The sequence below is a fragment of the Ranitomeya variabilis genome, chromosome 2 (genome assembly GCF_051348905.1).
Source record: "Ranitomeya variabilis isolate aRanVar5 chromosome 2, aRanVar5.hap1, whole genome shotgun sequence".
NCBI classification, from domain to species: Eukaryota; Metazoa; Chordata; class Amphibia; order Anura; family Dendrobatidae; genus Ranitomeya; species Ranitomeya variabilis.
This window is the reverse complement of record NC_135233.1, coordinates 631,890,150-631,912,058: the sequence shown is the minus strand read 5'-3', so window position 1 is coordinate 631,912,058 and position 21,909 is coordinate 631,890,150. Positions and strand designations below refer to the sequence as shown.

Here is a 21,909-nt window from a genome sequence, read left to right as displayed (position 1 = left end):
TGCCCATAAGCTATGAGCTTAAAGGAAGCCTGTCAGGTCCTGCATACCCCCTAACCCAGCAACATTCTCCTATGTAAGATTAACCCCTATATGACCCCAGCTTTTTTCGGTTTTGCGTTTTCGTTTTTCACTCCCCTCCTTCCCAGAGCCATAACTTTTTTTTTTATTTTTCCGTCAATATGGCCATGTGAGGGTTTATTTTTTGCAGGACGAGTTGTACTTTTGAGCGAAACCATTGGTTTTACCATGTCATGTACTAGAAAACGAGAAAAAAATTCCAAGTGCAGTGAAATTACAAAAAAAAGTGCAATCCCACACTTGTTTTTTGTTTGGCTTTTTTGCTAGGTTCACTAAATGCTAAAACTGACCTGCCATTATGATTCTCCAGGTCATTACGAGTTCATAGACACCTAACATGACATGACTCGTTTATCTAAGTGGTGAAAAAAAATTCTAAACTTTGCTAAAAAATAAATAATTGCGCAATTTTACAATACCCATAGCGTCTCCATTTTTCGTTATCTGGGGTCAGGTGAGGGATTATTTTTTATGTGTTGAGCTGATGGTTCTAATGATACCATTTTAGTGCAGATATATTCTTTTGATCGCCTGTTATTGCATTTTAATGCAATGTCATGGTGACCAAAAAAACGTAATTCTGGCGTTTTTAATTTTTTTCTCACTACATCATTTAGCGATCAGGTTTTTTTGTTGATAGATCAGGCAATTCTGAACAAGACTATACCAAATATGTGTAGGTTTGATTTTTTTTTTTTGTATTGTTTTATTTTGAATGGGCGAAAGGAGGGGGGATTTAAACTTTTATATTTTTTAAATTTTTTTCATATTTTTTAAAGCATTTTTTTAAAAACTTTTGCTATGCTTCAATAGCCTCCATGGGAGATTAGAAGCTGGCACAACTCGATCAGCTCTGCTACATAGGAGCGATGCATAGATCCTATGTAGCTGAATTACTGTATTGCTATGAGCGCTGACCACTGGGTGGCGCTCACAGCAATCTGGCATCAACAACCATAGAGGTCTTCAGGTGACCTCTGGTTGTTATGCCAGCGCTCCGATGACCCCCGATCACGTGATGGGGTCACCGGTGCATGCATTTCCGGCCCGATAGCCAGAAGCACTTGTTAAATGCCGCTGTCAGAGATCTAACAGTATCATTAATAGGTTGTAAGCCAGACACCGTGCATTACCTGTGTGTGACCAGCACCCTATACAAGCCTCTTTTGTGCAATCTAATACTAAGCAATCACTCCCTCCCTGAGTTGATAGGTTGTGAGTTGGTGTCTCATCAGTATTTTCCACCTGTGTTGCCGCCATCTTTGCTACATGGGTTTGCTGCATTCCTGTAGTGCATTAGTTCTGAGACCTGGGCAGGTAAGCACTGCTGCCCCTTTTTTTCTTTATTAATATCACAACTTGATAAAACCAGGATAATAAATGTGATTGTATTAAATACTTACACATGATATTGACTTATGACACACGTGAGTAATCTCTACAGATGTTTTGAACTATTATATACAGTGGGGCAAAAAAGTATTTATAGTGCAAGTTCCACCACTTAAAAAGATGAGAGGCATCTGTAATTTACATCATAGGTAGACCTCAACTATGGGAGACAAACTGAGAAAAAAAAATCCAGAAAATCACATTGTCTGTTTTTTTATCATTTTATTCGCATATTATGGTGGAAAATAAGTATTTGGTCAGAAACAAAATTTCATCTCAATACTTTGTAATATATCCTTTGTTGGCAATGACAGAGGTCAAACGTTTTCTGTAAGTCTTCACAAGGTTGCCACACACTGTTGTTGGTATGTTGGCCCATTCCTCCATGCAGATCTCCTCTAGAGCAGTGATGTTTTTGGCTTTTCGCTTGGCAACACGGACTTTCAACTCCCTCCAAAGGTTTTCTATAGGGTTGAGATCTGGAGACTGGCTAGGCCACTCCAGGACCTTGAAATGCTTCTTACGAAGCCACTCCTTCGTTGCCCTGGCGGTGTGCTTTGGATCATTGTCATGTTGAAAGACCCAGCCACGTTTCATCTTCAATGCCCTTGCTGATGGAAGGAGGTTTGCACTCAAAATCTCACGATACATGGCCCCATTCATTCTTTCATGTACCCGGATCAGTCGTCCTGGCCCCTTTGCAGAGAAACAGCCCCAAAGCATGATGTTTCCACCACCATGCTTTACAGTAGGTATGGTGTTTGATGGATGCAACTCAGTATTCTTTTTCCTCCAAACACGAAAAGTTGTGTTTCTACCAAACAGTTCCAGTTTGGTTTCATCAGACCATAGGACATTCTCCCAAAACTCCTCTGGATCATCCAAATGCTCTCTAGCAAACTTCAGACGGGCCCGGACATGTACTGGCTTAAGTAGTGGGACACGTCTGGCACTGCAGGATCTGAGTCCATGGTGGCGTAGTGTGTTACTTATGGTAGGCCTTGTTACATTGGTCCCAGCTCTCTGCAGTTCATTCACTAGGTCCCCCCGCGTGGTTCTGGGATTTTTGCTCACCGTTCTTGTGATCATTCTGACCCCATTATCAGTGGTCTTGAATGTCTTCCATTTTCTAATTATTGCTCCCACTGTTGATTTCTTCACTCCAAGCTGGTTGGCTATTGCAGATTCAGTCTTCCCAGCCTGGTGCAGGGCTACAATTTTGTTTCTGGTGTCCTTTGACAGCTCTTTGGTCTTCACCATAGTGGAGTTTGGAGTCAGACTGTTTGAGGGTGTGCACAGGTGTCTTTTTATACTGATAACAAGTTTAAACAGGTGCCATTACTACAGGTAATGAGTGGAGGAAAGAGGAGACTCTTAAAGAAGAAGAAGTTACAGGTCTGTGAGAGCCAGAAATCTTGATTGTTTGTTTCTGACCAAATACTTATTTTCCACCATAAAATGCAAATAAAATGATAAAAAAACAGACAATGTGATTTTCTGGATTTTTTTTTCTCAGTTTGTCTCCCATAGTTGAGGTCTACCTATGATGTAAATTACAGACGCCTCTCATCTTTTTAAGTGGTGGAACTTGCACTATTGCTGACTGACTAAATACTTTTTTGCCCCACTGTATACTGACACTACAATGCAAAACCTTTTAACGATTCCTCTGAAAAGGAATGTTTTCTAGTCAAATCATTCATTAACTGCAATTCCACACATGTAGTTTGATATTATTGATTGTGTGACATGTAAACTGAAGTACGTTGGTTGCACCACAAGACAACTTAAAAACCGGTTTCGGGAACATCCGTACAATATTGAGCATAGTAACACTACAAGAGCAAAGTCACAAGCATCTAAACCCTTGCATTACTTTTATGACAATTAATGATCATCCTTGAAAACCGATGCCTTTGAACACATTAATAACCCCAAAAAAGGATGAGGATATAGAACGGATCCTCAAAAATAGAGAAGCGCAGTGGATTTTCAAACTAAACACACAAGCACTTTCAGGCTCAATCTACAAATAGTATGCTGCATTATTAAATAATCATGAACATTGTATTACTATGGCTCACATTTCTTTAGCATTATTAATATATATATATATATATATATATATATATATATATATATATATATATATATAGTTTATATATATATATATATATATATATATATATATATATATATATATATATATATATATATATATAGTAATAAAATCGTATTTTAGTTTTATCAAGTTGTGATTTTCTTTAAATTGATTGTCTAATTTTATACCATCGCTGTACGCACCGTAACAAACTGTATAGATGTACGGCATGCTATACTAGACCTCATGATAGCGGGTGGGTTATGCCCCTGAAACGCGTAGATGTTTGAGTTTAAACCTGTCATCAAATTGTTTTGCACATTTAATAAAATACTGCTTTCCCCTGAATCTGGACTACTATTCTCCTTTCCTGATAGTTGGTGCAAGGGCGGATAAGCCTTCCATGTTCCGGATCACATTCTATAAGCAGAAAGATGAGCTGGACTAACTTTCTCTTAGACCTTCTCACCCTGGTTGTAACATATAGATATTGAGACACTACATCAATCAATGAGGTGGTGCCTACAGTGGTCATATACCACCACATTAATCAGACCATATATTAACAAACCAGCCATAAATCAAAAAAGGGTTATATGGAAAAGGATCGTTCTTCCCACTTCCATGAGTCAGGGTAATGAGGTTTCGGAGTTCCCACTGCTACTTCAGTCCTTTTAAAAGGCATCCAGATTCTGCCCGATCATGCCCTGGTGTTCCCTTAACGTCTGCCCCTCCTCAGCTGTCCCTGTAGATAAATATCCTACCATCTCCTATGTGCTTCCCTACCTTTTTTGTTAAAAGCAAAACCTTTTAAAACTTAGCACTTGTCAAAGAGTCAGAAACCCACAATAAATAGTCAGACTGAAAATAGAATTTTAAAAACACAGTAAGTAAAACAAAACACCACCACTAAAAGCATTTTGCACTTGCGTAACACCCTGACTAGTGGAGGATGAATGATTGCAGCCATAAATTGCCTGACTAATGTCGGCAATCATCGAAGAGAAATGCACTGCCATACAAAGTACATTCTGCAATGTGTCAGTACAGTTACATAGTTGTTATTTTTAGTGGATGAGGTAGATGGCACTTGGAGAAAATGCGTAGCAAATCCAGATACCCTTGTATACATGTAACTACATTGATTTTTCAGAAATGATGCTTAGACTATTTAATATAATTATTCTGAAGAAATGGGGAGCAAAAATACAGGACAAAATATTAAATAAATATAGGAATAAAACAATTAAGTCTGGGCTGGCTTACAATCCGTTGACTATGTTTTCACAAATATGCTCCTTTCAATAAATGGCCCATGTAAAAATGGCAGTGATCAGCCAAAAAAAAGAGCTAAATGCTTTTGTTTCCTGATCAGGTGCAGTATAAAGGGCATGTACTATCCGTCTTGCTTTCACCTGTGTTTTGGACCAAAGTCAATCTTTCTAGTCAATGGGTTGGTAAGAAAAATGAATAGCTTTTTCATGAAAACCATGTGTCACCCCAGTGATGTCTGATTTTTCACCAGGTGCTGGTTAGGCTTTTGAATTTTTTGGAGCTAGTACAATTGCACCATTCTCTTTCTTAAAGAGAATTCTCCCTAATCCTTAAGCTTAACTACAAGTTGTTACCGGAGTGTGGGCATTGTTTAAAGGGAAGATCTCTCACCAGGATTGTGCACAGTAACCTACATACACTGTCAGGTCGGTGCTATTATACTGATAAAAATGATACCTTGGTATTTTACTACTGGTACAATATAATTTTGCTAGTGCGCTGGCGGTGCCAACTTGCTAGAGAAAATATATTGCCTCCTCCAAGATGGTGCCGCTGGCACCTGCACGGTAGCAGCTATCGGATCGCCGATAGCGACTAATGCACAGGTGCGACCGGCACCATTTTCAAACTGATTTTTTTTTTTTTTTACGAATTTAAGGATGACCTGAAAGAAAAGGATTACATACACATTATATATGCGATGACAATTTGGCCATTTAGTGGGTTACTAAAATTAATAATGGTAAAGCAGAAGCCCTTTCTTTCAATGAAAATTATATTTATAGATGGAAGGACTCCTCTTTGCTTTGACCTCCACTTACAAGTCACTATACTTAATAAATAGAATAGTCTCCCAAATATATTTTTGGCAGAATCTCAGCAGTTGTGATTATACTGCCTAAACTTCTATACCTTTTGAAACTTTCCCTATTTGTGCTCCTTATAAGGTGCTGAAAGATGATCAGTCATCTATTCTCTAATTTATTTGAGTCCACAAAAGGCACAGCAATAACTTGATTTTTATGCTAACAGGTAAAATCAGGGGCAGATTGAGTGTACTGGATATTATTCGGCAACTCCTTTACGTTACATCCTAGCCTGGTCAGCTCTTAGAGCATCTTTCTAGGTAGATGGAATAGAAATAGAAACTGTGGTTAGCCCTGATTTACCCGAAGTCATACCTTTGGGCTACTACCTCCAATAAGCTGGGCACCCCAATGTTGGGACCAATGTCTCTTACTAAGAAAACCTGCCAGGAAAAATTCTCAGTTAATGTTGGAACGCTCCCCTGTGACCTCCTTTTTATTTAATCCCACATTGCCTGATAGCTTGGATGCCACCTTGATTAAACCATGGATCAATAAGCAACTTTTTTGCTTTGCAGACATACAGGTGCTTCTCACAGTTAATTTGATGATATTCTATTTCAGTTCTTCAATACAAAAAGTGAAACTCATATTATATAGTCATTATTATTATTATTTTTTATTTATACAGCCATTAATTCCATGGTGCTGTACATGAGAAGTGGTTACATACAAAGTTATAGATATCGTTTACAGTAAACAAATTTACGATGACAGACTGGTACAGAGGGGAGAGGACCCTGTCCTTGCGGACTTACATTCCACAGGATAATGGGGAAGAGACAGAAGGTCAGGGGTGCAGCAGCTCTGGTGGTGGTGAGGCGGCAGCTCGGGTGGTGGTGAGGCAGCAGAATGGTTATTGCAGGCTGTAGGCTTTCCTGAAGAGATGGGTTTTCAGGTTCCATCTGAAGGATCCGAGGATGGTGGATAATCAGACTTGTTGAGGCGTGGAATTCCAGAGGATGGGGGATATTCAGGAGAAATCTTGGAGGCGGTTGTGTGAGGAATGAATAAGTGTGGAGGAGAGTAGGAGGTCTTGGGAGGATCGAAGATTACATGAGGGAAGATATTGGGTGATTAGTTCAGAGATCTAAGGAGGGGACAGGTTGTGGATGGCTTAGTAGGTCAGTGTTAGTAGTTTGAACTGGATTTGTTGGGGAAATGGGAGCCAGTGGAGGGATTTGCAGAGGGGAGAAACAGGGGAGGAGAGAGGTAGATTAGTCAGGCAGCAGAGTTGAGGACAGACTGGAGTGGTGCAAGAGAGTTAGCTGGGAGGCCACAGAGGAGGGTGTTGCAGTAAGCAAGGCGGGAGATGATGAGGGCATGCACAAGAGATTTAGTAGATTGAGGGCTGAGGAAGGGACGGATTCTGGAAATTTTTTTGAGTTGGAGGCGACAGGAGGTGGCAAGAGTTTGGACGTGCGGTTTGAAGGACAGGGCAGAGTCGAGAGTTACTCTGAGGCAGCGGATTTCAGGTGCGGGAGAGTGAGTGATGCCATTTACCATAATAGACAGGTCGGGTAGGGGAGATACGCGAGATGGAGGAAAGATGATGAGTTTGGTTTTGTCTACATTGAGCTTTAGGAAGTGAGAGGCGAAGAACAAGGATATAGCTGATAGATACTCCGGGATTCTGGACAGCAGAGAGGTGACATCTGGGCCAGAGAGGTAGATCTGAGTGTCGTCCGCATACAGGTAATACTGGAAGCCATGGGACATTATGAGTTGTCTTTGGCCAAGGGTATAGATGGAAAAGAGTAGGGGCCCCAGGACAGATCCTTGAGGGACAACAGAGAGAGGGCGGGATGAGGAGGTAATGTAGGAGAGGGAAACGCTAAATGTGCGGTCGGAAAGGTATGAGGCAATCAAGGACAGGGTAAGGTCTTTGATGCCAAGGGAAGAAAGAATCTGTAGCAGTAGGCAGCGGTCGACTGTGTCGAAGGCAGAGGACAGGTCCAGAAGGAGGAGGATGGAGAACTGTCTGTTAGCTTTGGCTGTGAGTAAGTCATTAGTAATTTTGGTTATGGCAGTTTCGGTGGAGTGGTGGTGGCGGAAGCCAGATTGGAGGTTGTCAAGGAGAGAGTTAGATGAGAGGTAGGAGAAACGTTGAGCATGGACTTGCTGCTCAAGGAGTTTGGAAGCAAATGGGAGCAATGATATGGGGCGATAGCTGGACATAGCAGTTGGGTTAAGGTTAGGTTTTTTTGAGGATGGGCGTGGTGGTGGCATGTTTGAAGGCAGAGGGGAAGGTACCAGAAGATAGTCATAGGTTGAAGAGATGGGGTAGGGCTGGAATACATACATACTCATGTATGTTAGTGAGGTTGGGGAGCAGGTGGGAAGGGATGGGGTCAAGTGCACAGGTGGTGAGGTGTGATTTGGAAAGGAGGTGAGTAAGCTCTCCTTCAGTGATGTTGGAGAGGGAGGTTATTAGGGATGGGCAGAGGTCTGGAATATGGAGTGGTTGGGGTGTTGAACAGTAAAGGTTTGCATTGTTTGGTCAATCTTATCTTTGAAGTAGGTGGCAAAGTCCTCGGCAGAGATTAGGGGAGTTGGAGGAGGCAGTGGTGGGTGGAGGAGAGAGTTGAATGTGCTGAACAGTTGTTTTGGGTTGTAGGATAATGAAGATACAGTGCCTTGCGAAAGTATTCGGCTCCCTGGAACTTTTCAACCTTTTCCCACATACAGTTGTGGCCAAAAGTATTGACACCCCTGCAATTCTGCATCAGATACAGTAATACTCAGTTTCTTCCTGAAAATGATTGCAAACACAAATTCTTTGGTATTATTATCTTCATTTAATTTGTCTTAAATGAAAAAACACAAAAAGAATTGTCCTAAAGCCAAATTGGATATAATTCCACACCAAACAAAAAAAGGGGGTAGACAAAAGTATTGGCACTGTTCTAAAAATCATGTGATGCTTCTCTAATTTGTGTAATTAACAGCACCTGTAACTTACCTGTGGCACCTAACAGGTGTTGGCAATAACTAAATCACACTTGCAGCCAGTTGACCTGGATTAAAGTTGACTCAACCTCTGTCCTGTGTCCTTGTCTGTACCACATTGGGCATGGAGAAAAGAAAGAAGACCAAAGAACTGTCTGTGGACTTGAGAAACCAAATTGTGAGGAAGCATGAGCAATCTCAAGGCTACAAGTCCATCTCCAAAGACCTGAATGTTCCTGTGTCTACCATGCGCAGTGTCATCAAGAAGTTTAAAACCCATGGCACTGTGGCTAACCTCCCTAGATGTGGACAGAAAAGAAAAATTGACAAGACATTTCAACGCAAGATTGTGCGGATGTTGGATAAAGAACCTCGACTAACATCCAAATAAGTTCAAGCTGCCCTGCAGTCCGAGGGTACAACAGTGTCAACCCGTATTATCCGTCGGCGTCTGAATGAAAAGGGACTGTATGGTAGGAGACCCAGGAAGACCCCACTTTTTACAAGGAGACATAAAAAAGCCAGGCTGGAGTTTGCCAAAACTTACCTGAAAAAGCCTAAAACGTTTTGGAAGAATGTTCTCTGGTCAGATGAGACAAAAGTAGAACTTTTTGGGCAAAGGCATCAACATAGAGTTTACAGGAGAAAAAAAAAGGCATTCAAAGAAAATAACACGGTCCCTACAGTCAAACATGGCGGAGGTTCCCTGATGTTTTGGGGTTGCTTTGCTGCCTCTGGCACTGGACTGCTTGACCGTGTGCATGGCATTATGAAGTCTGAAGACTACCAACAAATTTTGCAGCATAATGTAGGGCCCAGTGTGAGAAAGCTGGGTCTCCCTCAGAGGTCATGGGTCTTCCAGCAGGACAATGACCCAAAACACACTTCAAAAAGCACTAGAAAATGGTTTGAGAGAAAGCACTGGAGACTTCTAAGGTGGCCAGCAATGAGTCCAGACCTGAATCCCATAGAATACCTGTGGAGAGATCTAAAAATGGCAGTTTGGAGAAGGCATCCTTCAAATATCAGGGACCTGGAGCAGTTTACCAAAGAAGAATGGTCTAAAATTCCAGCAGAGCATTATAAGAAACTCATTGATGGTTACCGGAAGCGGTTGGTCGCAGTTATTTTGGCTAAAGGTTGTGCAACCAAGTATTAGGCTGAGGGTGCCAATACTTTTGTCTGGCCCATTTTTGGAGTTTTGTGTGAAATAATTAATGTTTTGCTTTTTGCTTCATTGTCTTTTGTGTTTTTTCATTTAAGACAAATTAAATGAATATAATAATACCAAAGAATTTGTGCTTGCAATCATTTTCAGGAAGAAACTGAGAATTATCTGACAGAATTGCAGGGGTGTCAATACTTTTGGCCACAACTGTATCATGCTTCAAACACAAAGATACCAATTGTAAATGTTTGGTGAAGAATCCACAACAAGTGGAACACAATTGGAAAGTTGAACGAAATGTATTGGTTATCATACATTTTTGTGAAAAATCAAAAACTGAAAAGTGGGACGTGCAATATTATTCGGCCCCTTTAATTTAATACTTTGTTGCGCCACCTTTTGCTGCGATTACAGCTGAAAATCGCCTGGGGTATGTCACTATCAGTTTTGTACATTGAGAGACTGAAATTCTTGCCCATTTTTCCTTGGCAGACAGCTCGAGCTCAGTGAGGTTTGATGGAGATCGTTTGTGAACAGCAGTTTTCAGCTCTTTCCACAGATTATTGTTTGGATTGAGGTCTGGACTTTGACTTGGCCATTCTAACACATGGATACGTTTATTTGTGAACCATTCCGTTGTAGATTTTGCTTTATGTTTGGGATCATTGTCTTGGTGGAAGACAAATCTCCATCCTAGTCTCAGGTCTTTTGCAGACTCCAACAGGTTTTCTTCAAGAATGGTCCTGTATTTGTGCTCCATCCATCTTCCCATCAATTTTAACCATCTTCCCTGTCCCTGCTGAAGAAAAGCAGGCCCAAACCATGAAATGCCACCACCATGTTTGACATTGGGTATGGTGTGTTCAGGGTGATGAGCTGTGTTGCCTTTACGCCAACCATATCGTTTGGCATTGTTGCCAAAAATGTCGATTTTTGTTTCATCTGACCAGAGCACCTTCTTCCACATGTTTGGTGTGTCTCCCAGGTGGCTTGTTGCAAACTTTAAACAACACTTTTTATGGATATCTTTTTAGAAATGGCTTTCTTCTTGCCACTCTTCCATAAAGGCCAGATTTGTACAGTGTACGACTGATTGTTGTCCTATGGACAGACTGTCCCACCTCAGCTGTAGACCTGTGCAGTTCATCCAGAGTGATCATGGGCATCTTGGCTGCATCTCTGATCAGTCTTCTCCTTGTTTGAGATGAAAGTTTAGAGGGACGGCCGGGTCTTGGTAGATTTGCAGTGGCATGATACTCCTTCCATTTCCATATGATTGCTTGCACATTGTTCCTTGGGATGTTTAAAGTTTTGGAAATCATTTTGTATCCAAATCCAGCTTTAAAAGTGTAAAAAGTGTGGTAGAAAAAGGTGCACAAGCAACCGGGATAACCACAGACTTGAAAGGATTGTTAAGAAAAGGCCATTCAAACATTTGGGGGAGATTCACAAGGAGTGGACTGGTGCTGGAGTCATTCCTTCAAGAGCCGCCACACAGAAGAATCCTGGACATGGGCTACAAGTGTCGCATTCTTTGTGTCAAGCCATTCATGACCAATAGACAACACCAGAAGCGTTTTACCTGGGTAAGGAGAAAAAGAACTGGACTGTTGCTCAGCGGTCCAAGGTGTTGTTTTCAGATGAAAGTAAATTTTGCATTTCAAATGGAAATCAAGGTCCCATAGTCTGGAGGAAGAGTGGAGAGGCACACAATCCAAGCTGCTTGAGGTCTAGTGTGAAGTTTCCACAATCAGTGATGGTTTGTGGAGCTGTGTCATCTGCTGATGTCCACTGTGTTTTATCAAGACCAAAGTCAGCGCAGCCGTCGACCAGGAAATTTTAGAGCACTTCATGCTTACATCTGCCGACAAGCTTTTTGGAGATGGAAATTTCATTCTCTAGCAGGACTTGGCACCTGTCCACACTACCAACAGTACCAATACCTGGTTTAAAAACAACAGTATCCCTGTGCTTGAGTGGCCAGCAAACTCGCCTGACCTTATCCGAATACAGAATCTATATGAGGTATTGTCAAGAGAAAGATGAGACACCAGACCCAACAATGCAGAGGAGCTGAAGGCTGCTATCAAATCAACCTGGGCTTCCATAACACCTCAGCAATGCCACAGGCTGATCGCCTCCATGCCACGCCGCATTGATGCAGTAATTGATGCAAAATTAGCCCTGACCAAGTATTGAGTATTAAATATGACTCTAATAGCACCACAACTTCATTCACCAATGTTATGCAACATATATTTGTATTTTAAGTTAATTATTTGTTTGAATATCACATTACTTTCTGTGGGCGACAAAACTTTTGTCTTGCCAAAATCTGATCATTCTGTGTCCATTAACTGACCAATATTTCTGCATTGATGCCAATTTATTTTCTTAACCTAAACCACATTTCGGAGGGTTTCAGCTTTCAAAACTATAAATTCATCCATTGGTTGTATAAATTAACTGCAGGTTATAAGCTTTTATTTACATATGTAACATGGATAAGCAGCATAACTTCTGTCAGGGAGTGTATGTTCTTTTTCTGTATTCTGTATCTTTATATTGAAAAACTCAATAAATATTCATGCTATTATCCAGAAAAATGAAGGCAGCACTCCAATAGAAAAAATAAATGTGGTTTATTGGCCCAAGTGTGACGTTTCAGTCAAGGATGTGGACCTTTCTCAAGCAGTTGTAAAGTGCTGCCTTCATTTTTCTGGATAATAGCATGAGGTTTGGTATATACCTGGAAGGATTTTTTGCACCCTTTGTTTTCTTTTTGTGCTGCCTTCTTTTTCAATAAATATTCAGTTTGAAAAAAAAATGCTGTTGGTTACCTCTAGTTACCATCCATTTTCCCCTAACTGGATGGGTTTAATACATTTGGACATTATAAAGACTTTATTTGAATCACAGAGCTCAAAACATTTTCATTTGATTCCAAAGGTAACTCACAGAGTACTACACAAATTTTCCAGGCAATTAGAGGCTATTTAATTATGTGATTCGTGCAAAATAATTTGATGCAAATTGCACTTTTTCGGAAAATTTGGCAATGCCAGAGAATTTGATTTTCAAAAGATCGCTCATCTCTACTGTGCTCTGCTTTATACAATATGCAGTTAACTTGTTGAATTTCATAATTGAAAGGAAAGCCTTTTCTTTGTAAACTAAAAGTTATACTCTTAAAAAGCATTTTTTTGTAATATGAAGTGCTTTAGACAAACTAATGAACATTTAGTGTTTGTGCTGTTTTGATAATCAATGCTATAGAACGAGTGAGCTGTTACTTGGCAACAGAACTGCAGAGAGTGGGAGAGACCCCATTCTTTTGTTAAGATTTGGCATTGTGTATGCTGTATCAGAAGCAGTATATCTGTATCTGTCCTTGGTCTCCTACTTCAGGACTTAACACCTTTCCGACATTGGGAGTAATAGTACTCCGATGTTGGCCTCCCCGTGTTTGGTACAGGCTCTGGCAAGAGCCGCGGGTGGAATTGTGATCCAACTGCGGCTGTTAGCTAGTTAAATGCCGCTGTCAATTTGACAGCGGCATTTATCTCACACTTACTGGAAGTGCGTCGTAAATCCCGCCCATCGGTTGGCATTTACGGTTGGCATTTACGGTTGGCATTTACGGTTGGCATGACAACAAGAGGTCTGAAGCAGACCTCTATGGTTGTCATTGCTGGATTGCTATGAGTGCCGCCGCTTATAGCAAGTGAGCATTTCTGCTACATAAAGGCGTTCTGATCATTGGCTATATGTAGCATAAGAGATCAAAGTAGTGCAGCTTCTAGCCTCCCATGGAGACTATTCATGTACGCAAAAAGTAAAAAAGGTTTTTAAAAAATATTTAAAAAAAAAAATAAAAAAAAATAAAAGTTAAAATCCACCACCCTTTTGCCCCGTTCAAAATAAAACTATACAAAAAATTCAAATATCACATATTTGGTATCACTGCCTTCAGAGTCGCCCAATCTATCAATATAAAGAAAGCAGTTAACCCGATCGCTAAACGGCATAGTGAGAAAAAAATTAAAAATGTCAGTATTATGTTTTTTTAGATCACCGCAACATGGCAATAACGGGCGATCAAAAGATCATATCTACAAAATAAGGTATCAATGAAAACGTTAGCTCGTCGCACAAAAAAATAAGCCCTCACCCAACCCCAGATCCTGAAAAATGGAGACGCTACAGGTCTCGGAAAATGGTTCCATTTTTTTTCCGCCACTTAAATAAAAAAGAACCTAGACATGTTTGCTGTCTATGAACTCGTAATGGCAGGTCAGTTTTAGCATTTAGTAAACATGGTAAAAAAACAAACAAACTTGTGGAATAGTTTTTTGCAATTTCACCGTATTTTTTTCCTGTTTTCCAGTACATGATATGTTAAAACCAATGGTGTCTTTCAAAAGTACATCTTGTCCTGCAAAAAGCCAGCCATCACCTGACTATGTTGCCTGAAAAATAAAAAAGTTATGGCTCTGGGAAGAAGGGGAGCAAAAAATGAAAACACAAAAACGGAAATACCTCTGGTCGCGAAGGGGATGAAGTCGTCAAATTAATGCCAAAACCGGGAAAATAATGTACATTGCATAACAAATCCAAGTTGTGCATGGTGTTGTAATCTTCTCACAATCATGAGACCTAGTGTACTGGGTGGAAGGTAGAGCACCGCTTCTAGAAGGGGTGGTTGGTAAAAAGCCAATCCTTTCAAGCTGTGTGCATATGTTTTATCTGTGTAAATAAATATGAATTTTAATTTTTTTTTAAATTTCTTTAAAAAAAACTTCTTTTTGTATTGTTCCTTGCAGTGTTTAGAAGGGCAGTCATTCTTGTGCACAAAGAAAACTTCAAGCTAAAAAAAAAAACTGTGAGTACCCCACAGGTTTCACTACATGTCCTTGTAATGCTCCGTATTTGTAAATATGGCTCTCCTCCTAACTGATTCCATTAAGTATCATCACGTCATAAAACTAACCCTCTACGCAGTGCAGGTTGACAGTTTTGTGCCCAAAATGTTAAAGGGAACCTGTCAGTAGATTTTGCCGCTATAAGATACAGCCACGGCCTTTCAGGGCTCATCTACAGCATTCTATATTGCTATAGATAAGCCCCGCTCCGACCTACAAGTGATGAAAACTAAGTTATATTATACTCACCCGGGGTAGTCCGGTCCGATGGGTGTCACAGGTCTGGGTCTGGCGCCTTCCATCTTCTTGCTGGGCTGCCCTCCTGCTTCCTCATCGCTCCCCAGCTTCGGCGCTCCTACGCAGGCGTACTTCTCTGCCCTCTTGAGGGCAGAGTAAAGTACTGCAGTGTGCAGGCGCTGGGCCTCTCTGACCTTTCTCAGCGCCTGCGCACGGCAGTACTTTACTCTGCCCTCAAGAGGGCAGAGAAGTACGCCTGCGTAGGAGCGCCGATGCCAGGAAGCGATGAAGAAGCAGGAGGGCGTCATCACAAGAAGATGGGAGGCGCCGGGCCCGGACCTGTGACACCCATCGGACCGGACCACACCGGGTGAATATAATATAGCTTATTTTTATTCACTTGCAGGTCAGACCGGGGACCTATCTACAGCATTATAGAATGCTATAGAAGAAGAAAGGCAGTGGCTGCATCTTATAGTGGCAAAATCTGATGACAGGTTCCCTTTAAAATATAAATCTGTATACAAAAAAAGTCTTGCATCTATTATTTTCCTTACATTTTACTAACCAGCTTACGACCATAATCCTCAGAAGAAAGCTGACAATTGTCCTTTAAATGCACTGGATTTTGCTAGGTTGACATCAGCATTTCTGTGCGCAGCGTATCCTCTGCATGTGCAAACGCATGCCAAAATGCATGTTTACGCTGCGTTTTTTATCTGCATCAGCTTATGCATGATGGCAAAAAAAACGCTGCGTGTGCATGCGTTTTTGACTGTGTTTGCGTTGTTTATGCACATGCATTCGATATTTCCAAGAGGGCATGTCTCAATGGGCGTGTATCAAAACAGTTCCTGGACATGCGCAGTCCGAAGTACGCAAGCGCATCGAACACATGCGTATGCATGTCCTTGCATATGCATTAGTTCCCATAGACAGTAATGCGTCGTTTTGATGCACTCCATCCACAATCATCTGCATGTGGATGATTGCGCGTAATTGACTTCTCAAAAAATGCAACATGTTGCGTTTGCCGGACCCCGCCGCACACCACAAAACGACGCATGTATGTACGTAAAATGCATGCTGATCTATATGGATCAAAGGCTGCACACAGATGCGCAAATGTGAAACCGGCCTTGGTGTGCATACTCCTAATAGTCTAAAAACTCAGTCTGGATGGTAAAGGGGATGCTGAGGGGAGCCAGGAATTTCTGGGAAGAAAATGAAAACGTGCATTACTGCGTGTAGGTGGCACGAACAAATGTACCATTTGTAATTAGGCCCTGTAGGAAAAATAGACTGCAGATTAAGATGATGACAGCATTTTACCGTCACACTTATTTAATCAATTTCTCGGTTTTTATATGCAAAGTTCTTAAAAAGTAAAGTCCCAGAATGTCACATAGAAATCAAAGCACTGACACTGGTAACATATTAGTTATAGCAGTCCTATCAATTAATTATGGAGAAAAGAAAACCAAAATCCTAGGGAGACGGCTAAAATCTAGTTGAATATAATTGACTGCAAAAGATAACTCTAATTGCTTAGTGAATTGACCACGGTGAACTGCTGTGAATTCACTGACTTTTTCTCATGATGCTGAGGTCACCGCAGTTCAAGCTGGGCCCGGATGGGAACGCAGACTCAGTGACCTCCAGTAACCTTGATGAGGTCACCGCAGGTCACTGACGCTGCACTCCCAGCAGCTCTTTCACCAGTGGTTCTCAGCCTTGACGGCTGCATCTTTGCACCGTCCAGGTTGAAAACTATTTATTCCCAAACATGGATTACGGTGTGGGACAGAACGTCGGACAGATGAAGGATATTGCTTTTTTTATTTTTATTTTATTACAAGAGACAAGGGATTCAATGGAATTGGGCATTAGGTTAGTATAACTGTGTTTTTGGTATTTTTAAATACAAGAAAATGTGTGTTTTGATTTTATTTCTAATTCTTTATTTACAATATAACTATAGGATTAGTAATGGATAGGTGTATTATAGACACTCTCCATTACTAAGCCGTGGGTTTGATGTCACCAGGAAATACAAAGGTGACATCAACCCCACAAATATGATCCCCAATTGCCACCGCCACAGGGCTAATGGGAAGAGCCAGGCAAAGTGTCAGAATTGGCACATCTAATAGATGTGCCTTTTCTGGGTAGCTACGGGCTGCTGTTCTTAGGCTGACGGTGGGCAATATCCTTGACTCCTTACCAGCCTGAGAATACAAGCCCTCAGCTGTCTGCTTTATCTTGGCTGGTTGTAAAAAATTGGGAGGACCCCCACATCGTTTTTTTAAATAATTAAAACAGTATGGGACCCCTCTATTCTCGATAACTAGCCTTGCTAACACTGACATCTGAAGTTTTCAGCCCCCAGGTGTCCGTTTTGGCTGGCTGGTTATCAAAAATACAGGGGAACCTACATCAATTTTTTTAAATTATTTGTAGCGCAATTGATGGGTCAATTGATGCCACTTTTCATGATGTCTGCCCCTAATTTGAGCTGTTTCGGCAGCTTTTGGACCTTCTTGAAGGTGTTATCTATGCGTTTGGTTTGGCCTCCCATTGAATTGAATGCTATTTGGCGAACATCGGGAAGTTTGGCGAACATGGCCAAACTGAGCCTTGAAAAGTTTGCTCATCTCTAATGACAAGTGATGTTTTTTCAGGTGACTTTGGTTATCACAAACTTGTGGGTGAAATCTAATATATCGCTAATGACATATTGCATCCATCTCCATATTGATCACTTAAACCACATTTCATTGATCTAGCACATTGCTTTGTCTAATTATTGCATTTTTCTGTTATTGCTAAAAATACATCATTTTATCATGAACTACTTTACAGATCTGAATAAGAAGCTTTCCATCATTACTTTTCTGCTTCTAAAGTAACTCATGATTTCATGAAAATTAATAATATGAATGATGGTAAGCATCCGCCTCCAGGGTAGATGAATCTTTATCTGCCAAACACAAAAATGGAGGAGATTTATTCAGCTTAAAGGGGTTGTCTGGTCCAAAATGATGAGTCTGCAATCACTCTGTGTGACTGCAGACTTATGAATCCCCCCAGTGCACGCACTGTGTGCTGCGGGGATTCGCCGGTTTCTGAGTCGGGATCGGGGGGTGCAAATGCATTTTATATATACATCTGGCCAGAGCCCGACTAGTAGGAGCGACCTTGCTCCATACCAGTAGTATAGCTACTGGGGGGCAGAGGGGGGCCTTTGCTCCGGGCCCCGTCACATGAAGGGGCCCACTGGGAACCTGCAATGCCACTTCAGTGATGAGGCACAATACAATACAGCACAGGAGGAGAGCAGTAAAATGCCTGCTCCCCTGCCTGACAGAGACTCTGCACGCTGCTAGCACAGTGGCCAGTTGCAGAATCTTTCTCCTGCACTGTATTGTGCTAACTGCCCTCAGGAGCTTCTCCCAGGCTGCAGTGTTCTTCACTCCATGCAAGCTGGAATTGAGAATGTGAGAGGATGGGGTATTGTGGGGGAGGGGGCAGGGCACTGGGGGGGTGAAAGGGAGAGGATGGGGGTATTATGGGGGCTGAGGTGGGGAGGGTCAACAGGGCACGGGGATAAATGTGAGACGATGGGGGTACTGTGGGTGCTGAGGTGGGGAGGATGAAAGGGCACTGGGGGGTGAATGTGAGACAATGAGGATATTGTGGGAGCTGAGGTGGGGGAGGGGGGCAGAGCACTGGGGGGTGAATGTAAGAGGGTGGGGGTATTGTGAGGGAGACAGAGAGGGCACTGGGGGTGAATGTAAGAGGATGAGGGTGTTGTGGGGCTGAGGTGAATGTGAGAAGACAAGGGTATTGTGAGGGCTGAGATGGGGGAGTGGCAACGGCACTGGGGAGGCTGATTATTATATGGTTTGGTTATGAGATTATATGCACTCCATCACATGTAATAGTTGTTCTCTGGGATGGGGAGGTAGGGGGCTTTTTATACTTACCAGCTGGGTAAGCCATGAGCTGCATCACATTTAAGGCACCACACCAGCATTTTTTTTAATTTCACTGCTGGAATTGAGCTTTAAATCCAAGACCCGACTGTCTGATACTCACATTCCGGTGTTTTCATCATCGCACCGCTTGGGTCCATTTCCTGCAGTTTGTGACATGTCCACTGCCACAGTGTTTCATGGAGCGGTATGGAGGTCACTGAGTCAGAGAGCCTCATTTTGGCCTCTTTCTTGCCTCTTCCTGGCCCTCATAGACGTACATTGAGCACTTATCGCGTAGCTTCTAACTTCTGGCCAATCGTAAGCTGCGCTCACAAGATGGAGCAGTGGTACTGGAGCGGTGCCAAAAAGCGGTGAATACGGCGGAGGATGAGTATATGACTTGCGCTTAAAGCACCACTCCAGCAGTGAAAAAAAACAACCCTGATAGAGTGGTGCTTTAATAATTTAATAATCAGCAGACTGCCAAATCATGAAAGGGAGCGCCTGCTGCATGAGCCCCCAATATCACTGGCGTTATCAAGCGGTCATGGACCCCATGTTTGCTATGTGTTTGTATCGACTAGAAAGGTTTGGTTTCTTTCAATAGAAGAGAATTGACAGAAGCCAAAAGAGTCATCACTTGATCGCCTGCTGACATCAGCAATGCTGAGGCCATTATTACTGTACATGAGGGGACTCAGGGGACATTATTAAATGTCAAGTGGGCACTTAAGCATTATTATTTATAGGGGCACCAGTGTGCAGCTACTGGGTGGTAGAGGCTGCTGCGCTGGCTGTCAGTCAGGGTAAGAGGTGCAGTTACAGCTGCCGCTCTCTATATACAGAACGGTGACTGAAACCGTGTCGGTGCCGCCCCCAAGGCTGCAGTGAGGAATAAAGTTAATTTCCTCCTGGTAGTGTGACTCTCAGTGCAGGCGATACACGGTGTCAGAACACTATTAACTATTATACTGTGTTTTGGGGAAGCAGTGGGGACATCATTCTGTGTAGGGGAACTCTAATGGACATCATACTGTATGTATGGGAGCTGTGGGCCCATCATACTGTGTATAAGGGAGCTGTGAGCATACCATACTGTGTATACGTGAGCTGTGGGGGGCATTATACTGTGTTTAAGGGAGCGGTTAGCCCATTATACTGTGTAAAGGGGAATTGTGGGGGACATCATACTGTATATAAAGGAGCTGTGGGCCCACCATACTGTGTACAGGGGAGCTATGAAGGCATTATACTGTGCATAGGGGAGCTGTTGGCCCATTATACTGTATATAGGGGAGTATACATAACAAAGATCCAAATTATGAGGCAACACCCCCACACCTATAATCACTAATCAACACCCCCCATCAATTATGGGAGAATTAGAGGCAACAGCCAAAAAATAAACGTATGATATAAAATTTATTGTTTTATTACATATATAAAAGTTAAAATTAACAAGGGAATATCACAAAAAATCCGAGGACAGTACAAAAAATCACACCAAGGGCATAAGTACACACATCATGTTATTGGCAATGTTAAAGCACCCAGCTAACCTAATGTCTATATGCCTACAAACAAAAAATGGAAACTGCTTAATATCAGGATCCTATTTGTAAAGTGGCAATGCTATATGCAAAATAAGGCAAACAAGGCTATGTGTATACATGCCAATAACTCTAAATGGAAACCGCTCTATGTCAGGATTCTAGTTATAAAGTGGCAGTGCTTTGTGCAAAAAATACCAGCGTATACAAGCCTAAGCCAGGTTATCAGTGTTTACAGCATGCTACTTACATGTGACCTTTAGACCTTGTGTGTACTGCCTCGGACACCCCGACAGCGCCGTTTCGCCATGTAGCTTCCTCAACAGGGGGCCCCCTGTTGAGGAAGCTACATGGCGAAACGGCGCTGTCGGGGTGTCCGAGGCAGTACACACAAGGTCTAAGGGTACCGTCTCACAGTGGCACTTTTGTCGCTACGACGGTACGATCCGTGACGTTCCAGCGATATCCATACGATATCGCTGTGTCTGACACGCAGCAGCGATCAGGGACCCCGCTGAGAATCGTATGTCGTAGCGGATCGTTTGGAACTTTCTTTCGTCGCTGGATCTCCCGCTGTCATCGCTGGATCGGTGTGTGTGACACCGATCCAGCGATGCGTTCACTTGTAACCAGGGTAAACATCGGGTTACTAAGCGCAGGGCCGCGCTTAGTAACCCGATGTTTACCCTGGTTACCATCGTAAATGTAAAAAAAAAAAAACGTACATACTCACATTCCGGTGTCCGTCAGGTCCCTAGCCGGTCTGCTTCCCGCACTGACTGACTGCCGGCCGGAAAGTAAAAGCAGAGCACAGCGGTTACGTCACCGCTGTGCTCTGCTTTCACTTTACGGCCGGCTTTCAGTCAGTGCGGGAAGCAGACGGCAAGGGACCTGACGGACACCGGAATGTGAGTATGTACGTTTTTTTTTTTTTTACATTTACGATGGTAACCCGGGTAAACATCGGGTTACTAAGCGCGGCCCTGCGCTTAGTAACCCGATGTTTACCCTTGTTACCCGGGGACTTCGGCATCGTTGGTCGCTGGAGAGCGGTCTGTGTGACAGCTCCCCAGCAACCACACAACGACTTACCAACGATCACGGCCAGGTCGTATCGCTGGTCGTGATCGTTGGTAAATCGTTTTGTGTAACGGTACCCTTTAGGTCACATGTAAGTAGCATGCTGTAAACACTGATAACCTGGCTTAGGCTTGTATACGCTGGTATTTTTTGCACAAAACACTGCCACTTTATAACTAGGATCCTGACATAGAGCGGTTTCCATTTAGAGTTATTGACATGTATACACATAGCCTTGTTTGCCTTATTTTGCATATGGCATTGCCACTTTACAAATAGGATCCTGATATTAAGCAGTTTCCATTTTTTGTTTG

At 42.3% G+C, this 21,909-nt stretch overlaps 1 protein-coding gene across 10 annotated transcripts in view; it reads left to right on the top strand.

The window, feature by feature from the left end:
- TIAM2 (TIAM Rac1 associated GEF 2) overlaps positions 1-21,909 on the top strand; it is a 643,262-nt gene that overhangs the window by 603,625 nt on the left and 17,728 nt on the right. For all 10 annotated transcript variants that reach the window (XM_077289067.1, XM_077289068.1, XM_077289064.1 and 7 more), the window contains one exon: positions 14,653-14,711. In XM_077289067.1, the coding sequence (XP_077145182.1) occupies positions 14,653-14,711 (59 nt within the window). The remainder of the gene's footprint in view (positions 1-14,652; positions 14,712-21,909) is intronic.